This window comes from Melanostigma gelatinosum, assembly GCF_949748355.1.
Source record: "Melanostigma gelatinosum genome assembly, chromosome: 19".
In the NCBI taxonomy this organism is placed as follows: Eukaryota; Metazoa; Chordata; class Actinopteri; order Perciformes; family Zoarcidae; genus Melanostigma; species Melanostigma gelatinosum.
Window position 1 is genome coordinate 14,317,731 of NC_136652.1, and position 9,261 is coordinate 14,326,991.

Sequence of the window (9,261 nt, forward strand, 5' to 3'; positions counted from 1 at the left end):
ACTACAGAGGACATGAGCCTATTTTAAATGTATAACATTCACTCATTATTAAACGCATACTAATTAGTCATTTCGATTTTTTCCCAACACAAGACCACAGGAGACAGAGTCCGGCGTAACAGTTTTCATTTAGCCGGAGTAAGAGGTCAGGAAGGTGTGGAGCCTGTGGTCCGACACCGGAGGGCAGACAGCTCGACGGTGTGATGTCCCGTGGCTCGACACCGGAGAGTACGCAGATCGACCAGTACTCTACACCCGTAGCAGAGAGGAGAGAGGTTAGTCTGAGAATAGACAATGGCGGTTCAATTTACAGAACGGCGCCGGAGGCTACCGAGGCAGAAGACAATACGGACTGACAACCCAGGCCTGCGAGACCAGGGTTGATATGCTGCCGGGTAACGAGCCAGATTGTCCATAGCTGTGCATCCATCAGGGCGGTGGCAATGGGAGGTGTCCCGAGAAAACAACACCAATCACATGGCATAACAAAACAAACAGGGGAATGACAGACACATGAGGAGAGGAGATTGGGGGGAAACAGAGGTTAACACACAATGGGTCCGACAGGGATCCTGACACTTGCATGTTAACAGTTCAATAATCATGAAGACAAAACAATACTGGAGACTTTGAATTTTGGGTGATAAGCTTAAGTTACCTGGGCTCCTCGGTTGATCTCCACATGGCTGTGCTCAGAGGGATGAACTGAAGCTGTGCTCCAAAGTCACGTTCAGGAGCAGTCGGTCACTTCTTCTCACTCAAAAATGGATTTTAGGCAATGATGAGTTTGAATAATAAAAAATATTCTATCGTCATTACAGGTACATTAACCTAAAATAGACAGTACGATGTAGATGGATTGTGATTCACTGAACTTGTATTGTGAAGCGTATTTCCACAACTTCACAGAAAATACTACAAGCTGATGAATTACAGTAGTATGCTGTTATTTTTAATTGACAGAATTGACTGTTAATTGACATGCGAGGGATGAACATTTAACTGTATGTTACAGTTATTATGAAATACTGTAAGATGCCGTTGAAAATCCACCGTAAATTGTTGTGGCAAAATGAGGAGAAGAGACGGGGAATTGAAGTTGCAACCCAGCGGGAAGTGTTTTAATAAGCACAAGCCAACATTAAACAAGTTCAACAAATCCAAACAAATCCAATGTATTACTTTTCAGATTACTCTTATCGTCAAAATTCACCCCCCCTTCCAGCAATTCATTACAGTGTAGCATTATGACAATTGTGGGATGCGAGAGACTTCCTTCTGCACCAAAAGATACATTGTGTTCACTGTTAACAATCTTTAGTCCACAGTGAATTGCAATGACTTGTATTTTTTAAAGGAGACCTAAATTGGGATTGGTTGGCTCCTGTCTCTGATCCTTTTACACGTTTTTGTGACTCTGTACATCTAACACAAGTTACAGAGTCACGGACACGGTCCTATCGTAAACATCCCAAAAAAAGTCAACGCTCCTTGACTTTTTTTTAAACTATTGCCCCACACAAATATAAAGCCTCTGTTGTATTTGCAAATTATGTCAGCAATCACTGTGTAATTGCTGCGTGAGAAACTTAAATCAAGCTAAAATTAAGTATTATGAGCACGAACATTTTTTAATCTTTTTGTGAGCAAGCATTTTTACACATTCTTTATTTATGTGACTGGGAAAAAGTGTGTCAGATTCCTCGCCTTAAAAATTCTTCTGACTCTCAAGAAAAGTTAACTTTTAAGTTTAACTTTACACCTTTTAATGAATAAACAGGATGGTCTAAAAAAGATATACATCAGGAAATTAGCTGGCTGGGATGGTTTAGATCCATACCTTTCACAGATTTCTTCAGAGAATCATCACAATGTGTCATCACCGCTCAGCAGATATTTGCTGTTTTGGACTTTGGCCTCTTTGATGCATATATATCATGAGTCCAAGCTGAAACATGTACTTCAAAACCTGCTCATTTAGGGTATTCCTCAACATATGTCGATGTAAAACATAATTCAAGATACAGGTACCCTATCATAGGCTGTCTTAACATGATACAGCCTCGAGTATAGTCTTCCAGAGTTTAACCCACAACCTAGCATGCAAGACAGGTGTTAAAAAGGTATTGATATTGTTGCCTAATGCAGAGATAGAAAAGGCTTATCAGGCTGAGCTAAAGAGTAATACTGTTCTCGATCTCAGTAGGGTTCAGGTATGTGTAGGGTATTTCAAGCTGCAAGTTTCTTGTTGAAATTGCTTCACTGAGGTCGGACAACTCTGCTTGAAATTCCTTGATCATCTGCTTTGGAGCAGGCTCTTGGAATCGTTCATCGGGGTATGCACCCATGGGAATCTGACAAAAGGACAAAATCAAACAGTAAATCAGACACAGTATTGTGCTTGGTGCGATTTATTTTAAACACTTCAAATGTGGACGAGATATTATGAATGTTTATCATCACCAAAACCTACCATGGCAGTGTACTTCTGTGAAAGTACCCAAACCAGTGCTGAAAAGATGACTGTGTGGTTAACATCTGGGAGAGTCTCCAAAATAGTATTCATGCTTGACTGGCCCTTCGTGGTTGGAGGAGGTTTGACCAGCAGGAATGACTGATTTGGCGACCAGCCGTAGTAGTCGTACTAAGTTATGAGAGAAATTTCAATCTGTAACAACTTTGATGGAAAACAAATTCTGTCAACTTATTTTAATGTCAAACATTACATAAATTATTATGTAAATCTACATTGGGAAGAAAGAAAACAATGGAATTGATAATAACCAGATTGCAGACCCGCCAAATGGTCATAAATTTGAATTATTAAACCAAACTTGCACTTGATCAAACATCAATACATATTCCATTGTCCCAACTAATTACCTGTCCATTGTTTACAACAGTATGTTGACCCGTCACTGTGAAGATCAGCATGGTGATGAATTTGATCACCTCCTCGACAGTATGAAAGCTTGCTGGAAACCCTGTTGGTAGCACAATTACTGTGAGTTAATTATTGGCAATCCCTGTCTTCGTTAAATATTAAAGGCTACTATTAAGATTTTATATATCTTGTGTTTACAAATAACTTCACAGCATGGGTTAAATACCTGAGGCTGTGTTTCCTAAGAAGCCATGTGTGAATATCTCACTGATCCATTCCTGCAGCTCGGTGTCTTTACGTACTTCACTGTCTGAGGGATAGTAGTACCCCACTACTGCCTTCACAAAGCTATGAACACAAAATAATTAGATTTAAAATGTTTGGATGTGAACAACACTGAATGACTCTCAGCTGTTGCTTGTAGAATAAATCGGTCTGGACAGATGTGATATTTATTGAAAGATAACCTGTTGATGATGTTCCACAGCTTCAGGCCATCATCTCTGTAGTAGAAGTTGGGGATGGATTCCAGTCCTCGTGCAATGATGTTCTCTGGCAGACAGAAGGAGCTGTAGGTCGTTTCAGAGAAAGCACTTCTCATGAGCTCAACCAGTCCTTCATATGCCAGTGAACTCTAATAAATCAATAATGCACAAATAGTTACCATGAGACACATTTCTTGAAATAAAATAATTATGCATTGTTAAAAAATCAAAGGCTAAAAATATGTCTTGCAATGGTGCAATCTAATTGGAGTAAGTTAGTCGGAATATTCAGAAATATGTATTTTACAGAGCCATACTTTACTCATAGTCCCGTCAGGTCCAAAAAGATTTATGCGGCCTGTAATGTTTGCGTGCACAGTGTACTGGAAGTGTGGAAACAGCAGCTGATCAGACAAAGGGAAATATTTTAAAAGTCATGTTACGATGCTTATTTAAGTAAACAAAAGGCAGCACATCTTGTAGTAATCCATGAGCTAACATTCTCATTTGAAATCTTATTTTGGATAGAACATTACAGTTATCTAAATAAAATGGTGGGGCTGGACTCCCAAACATATCTTGGTCTGCACTATTAAGACCGTCGCTTACTAGAAAGACGTACACAGTTGATTTACTCATGAAAAGCGTCTCTGTTTGATGTGCCTTTCAATGTGCTGTTTTTTCTATACAAGACTATGACTACTTTCTTATGTCATAGCACATTGGAATGGTTTTGTTAATGTAATATATTGGAAGGATAGGATGTTGATACTCAGTTTATACATTTAAGGAAGTGTCTTTCATAATTATTCATGATTATTACCCTACCAATCACTACATGCATGTATTCTAAAAAGACACAAACACAGACTGCTCTTTCTGTGATGAATATTCAGATATACATATTTTGGCATTTTTCTTTTCACACCAAGAAATTCTGGCAAGAGATTTGCAGATTTGTCATGACTCATATCTTAAAATACTTCATCAACAAAAAGTCAGATCATAATTTCAGATCAAGGGAATAGATAAAAGAAGTGCACCAGCACCTTATAGAGGGGATGAATCACAGAGAAGCTGCGGAGAGCTGCGAGAGTATAGACCTCTGCCAGATAGTGAGTCCTCATGTGGTGTTCGACTACTTGATGATCCATGGCATCAGCATTTTTAAGAAACATCTTGGCAAGCAGCCAGTCAGTCTCCAGGTCACTGGGCAGGAAGATGGGGTTCAGCTCAGAAGGTTGTTGATACAACTGGAATTTGATTTAAAAAAACATATTTAGTTAAAATAGTGCAACTGGACTTTTGAAGACACTGTAATGTACTACGGGATGTAATATGATCATGTGAATAGACCTGTATTGCAATGGGCATCAGTTTGTTTTCTGGGTTCACGTAGAGCAAACAGAGACCAGGAGTCACGTGCACAGGTTCACCATTATAGGCTCTAGTGGGTATTCCATCCAACTTCTTCTGGTCATAGAGGAATATATTGCCTTTCTGTATGGGAAGGAAAGGCAGACATCAATAGGTTTCACACATCCAGATCCAGGAGATATGATATTGGGATGAAACACAAATATCGTCTCCAAAAGCAAAGATTATCTCCAAAGTAAAGCCACTCTGCTTTCATACCTTCAGCTCCTTCTTCAGAGAGCTTTTTTCTTCCAGGAACGGCTTCACCATCTTCTCTGTGACTGGAAAGTTTGGGGGAAGCTCTGAGCAGCGCTTGATCACATTGGGATTGACTCCGTTCAGAAACTGGGATCCATAAAAGTCATCTTCCTTCCAGTGCTCTGTAACATACTCTGGAAGAATTGCAAATATGATATTTCATATAATATCTAAATATCTGTCTGATGTCTAACTTTTTTGAAGTACATGTTGATCATAGTCATTGCTGGTTTGTTCCTGAGAGATTTTTACTTTGTGGAAAATGAATTGTTTTACCCAACAGGAACAACATCCAATCTAATGTAATTAGACATCGTTAACTCATTTTAATGGAGAACATTATGCAATTGACATTTAAGATACAGTAGAATTTCATTCAAAACTGACAATAGATGTTGGATGGTGCTATCACACTGGGTTTCTGTTGTTTCTTTAATGGTCCTTTATCAGACCATATTTCAAAGTAAATTCATAATCATACAATAAATGTTACAGCCAATTATGGGTTGTATTCAGTTGTTTAGACACACCTAGCTGATATCTACACTCTGCTGAGTGCACCTTTCGAGTTAGAAGTGTTCCTTGGGTTTACATTTTGCGATGATTTTACATTTTAGATGGATTACAGATATATTAGTGCCGTGTATCAACTTTTCTTAAAGTGCTTTCATACATATTGTATTAGTATCAAGCAGTGTTGTAGAAAGAACTGTTGTGACATTGGAACTGATGATAGTGTCTGCCAAATGCTCATATTCACTTGTTATGAAATGATGACAATGACATTATTATTGTGAGTTGCGCTGCAGATGTGGATAATGGGGGAAAACAATCTACCTGACAAAGTTGTCTTTTTCCACATGAAGATGTTTTTCATGTCATCAATGCTTTCCCATTGTTCTTTAGATCCAAGCAGCCCCTTGAGCTGGAGTTCCATACCACTGAAGTAAGACAGGGTAAAAAAAAAAGATATCCAGAATACATGATTAAACATTATACTGATATTATTGTTTCAAATTTACTTTTTGTCTCAAAACAGAAAATGTGACGATAATCGAGCCTGGTTGTGTCCATTTTATACGATGTAGACATACGTTGCCATGTTGCAATTGTGTAGTTCGGTTGCTTTGGACTTAGAGAAGCGGATTTCAGCTGGGAGCTCATACACATTATTGAAGTTGTTGATGTAGGGTAGTCCTTCAGCCAAAAGTTTCCACCTGAAAAACAAACCCACAAAAAAAACCAAAGTTAGCAAAAGGCACGTATAATTTTCTCCAGATGAACTTCTGAGACCATAACAGCAGCTCCTGGTACATACTGTACTGCACACATAACAACTTACTGGTAAAAGCTCTTGCTAAGTATCAGCTCATGTTTGCGATGGTCAATCAACATTGGATGGTCCTCCTCAAAAGCCTTCAAGGCTGAGGCATGAAAAGAATATAACATCAGTAAAGTTTTAAAAGACAAAATTGACAAACTCAACAAAACAAACCTGTGAAAAGTAGTGATATCTATCAATCTTAACAAGGAATCTTTCATCAAATATTTTGGGAACTTGAAGCAGACCTCTCCCTCCTCTCAGCTCCACTAGTTCTCCTCTGGAGATCCATCTGTAACAGGGGAAAAGAATGGCTTCTCCTTCAGGAGTCGTCACCACTATTTTGGAGAAGTACCACTCATTTTCTGGGCGGATCAAAGCAGGATCTTTCTCCACCTTGACCAGCAGAAGTTTCCCCAGAGACAAATTGGTGCTGATGGTGTAATTCCCTGTCTGGAAATAAGCATTAATATGAACAAACATTAAACATTTAACAAATATTTAAACAAACACATACATTGTAATACAGTTTAACATGTATGTTAGAGTGTTGTCAACACACATTTAACTGATAATATTTAACATAACATGATATACGTAAGTGTCTAAGGAGTACAAATGTCCACACAGACCGGACAGTCTTCTTAAATAGTTATTTTGAAATAAAAACATTTAGAAACCTTGATTATCATCTAAGTACATGATGATAGACAACCATGCCAACTGGCTCGTGAAAGCCCTTTATAGAACAAATCCTGTCTGGTAATATCTAAAATTCCAGCTTTTAAAAAGCAATGAGTTAGACTCTGACAAATCAATTTAAATGTATTATGTGACTGTAGCACCACAAAGATGAAATGCCATTAGATTGTGTTTTTAGTGTGTGATTTTAAGTTGCATGGTGTTGGTGTTAAACGTTAAATGTTAACTTAGCTAAAAGAAACAATATATTGACTTACCCTGCTGTGCATGAACAGTGTTGTTTCTGTCTATGTTTGTACTTGGGGTGTAGACGTCTGCATTGTGACTGGTGAGCTTTTCCCACGATGTGTATAATAATAATAATTTCATGTTCATTCACAACACTCAGCCAACAAATTACATTGTGAATGTAACGTTAGCGCTCAAATGCACAGTGTAGTCCTTTCTGTCTACTTCTCTCTGATATTTCTGAACAATTATTCCATTTCCATAGTGTTGAAAACGCCACTTTGACAGGCAACATTAACCAAGGGGGGTGGGGTTTAGTGAAGGGTCAATTCTTAATTAATCTGTAAAGGTAACCAGTTTTTGTGTTACACACTTGATTTGAAAAAAAATATTACACATGTACTTTGATTGTAGGTGTCGGAGTATATAAATAAGCATCAAAATAGAGTTTGTTTAACACAACACAATTCCCGGGGAAGGATACCTTGGACCCCCTGCAGAGCTCCAGGCTATCTAGTCAGATAGGCCACACCTTGAGGAAGAATTTGACAACTCATAAATTAGTGTGGCGCACCTTATGAAAAACCAAATGTGAACCTGAACTCGTCCGTACATTTTATATCCAAAATTTAGAAAAGTATGGATCAAATGTATAAGTGTCACGTAAAACGGTGTCCAAAAGATTTGTGTTGAACAAACTCAGTTCAGCACGTATGTTGATATAGGCATGCATCTAAAGAGAACATATGTCCGCCAAGACTGGACAGACTTGGTGTCAGTGGGACCAATGAAAAGCATAAACAATAACTACATAGAAATCGCCAATTTTGTCGCTGATGGTCTCATTTACTTATGTAGGTCATATAGAGGCATCAGTATTAAATTGAGACGGTTGCATAACCACTAAAATGATCCTCACAGTAACTTAAAGTGTATTAATTACATAAAGGTAAACGTTTCTTGAATTAGTCATGAAGACAAATACTACCCCAGCACATATGCATGCATGAACAAAAATCATTACTTTGTCCCAGACCTAATTTGAGGATGTTCAACAGGATTCAACTTACTGTCCCAGTTGTAAAGTCGATGCCAAAGTTGTCCAACTCAGTTCGCTCACTCTGCCCTTCAGTTCCAAATAAGGTGATGAATATGTGGTCCCATGTTCCTGCATATTGCTGGTCACCTGTTGTGACCTCTAGCTTGTACTCAGTCATGGTCAGTCTGTGGAAACTGTCTCGAAAAATAAACACATTTAGATCTCTAAATTGCAGAGTGAATGCTCCAATTATCTTCAAAAAATGCATTAATGACAGTGTATATATGTTTTGATACCACTTGTACAAAACGTTTTAAAATTTGTAAATAATTTATTTCCCAAAAACTTTTGATAGTTTTTCTAAACTCAATTTCTTTTGTCAACAGGTATCAAAAAAACATTTTTAACACTTAACTTTGTCTAGGCTTATCCTGTTTACATTACTACAAGTGTAGATAATCTACTTTTATACCATGAGGAAAGATAAGGAAAGTTCCTACCCATACCTTCAGTTTGAAGCTGTTCTGTGAACTGTGTTCCTGCTTGTTGGCTCTTATAAGCTCCTCCACCCTGACTTCAACCTTCTTTTAAGTACCTCCCTCACTGTGTATTGACATAAGAGGTGTTGTAACTGTCAATTAAAAATGTTGTTTCTTGTTCTCAGCTGATATACGTGTCGCTGTGTAGAGGGTCATCAGCAGCTGAACTAAACCATGCGTTATGGTCCTACTACTGAAATTATATACTACTACTACTACCACTACTACTACTACTACTACTACTACTTACACAGAAATATAAATAAGGGACAAGGACAACAAAGCTGGACAGATAATAAGAAATAAAACGTGTATTTACAAGTCAATCGTAAACAAAACAAATTGTGCACATACATACCTACTGTTAAGAGATTGTAGAAAAATATGAA

General features: G+C 37.9%; 1 protein-coding gene across 1 annotated transcript; it reads right to left on the bottom strand.

The window, feature by feature from the left end:
* Nucleotides 1–1,093: 1,093 nt before the first annotated feature.
* Nucleotides 1,094–8,853, bottom strand: LOC306793590 (hydroperoxide isomerase ALOXE3-like). Its single transcript, XM_079291256.1, has 15 exons — nucleotides 8,840–8,853; nucleotides 8,365–8,527; nucleotides 6,613–6,817; nucleotides 6,386–6,467; nucleotides 6,138–6,260; nucleotides 5,881–5,984; nucleotides 5,005–5,177; nucleotides 4,726–4,869; nucleotides 4,419–4,622; nucleotides 3,687–3,773; nucleotides 3,352–3,518; nucleotides 3,111–3,232; nucleotides 2,884–2,984; nucleotides 2,474–2,644; nucleotides 1,094–2,354 (listed from the first exon to the last, which is right to left on the bottom strand). Exons 2-15 carry the CDS (start codon nucleotides 8,509–8,511, stop codon nucleotides 2,175–2,177), a joined length of 2,010 nt encoding a protein of 669 aa, XP_079147382.1. The 5' UTR covers nucleotides 8,512–8,527; nucleotides 8,840–8,853; the 3' UTR covers nucleotides 1,094–2,174.
* Nucleotides 8,854–9,261: the final 408 nt, after the last annotated feature.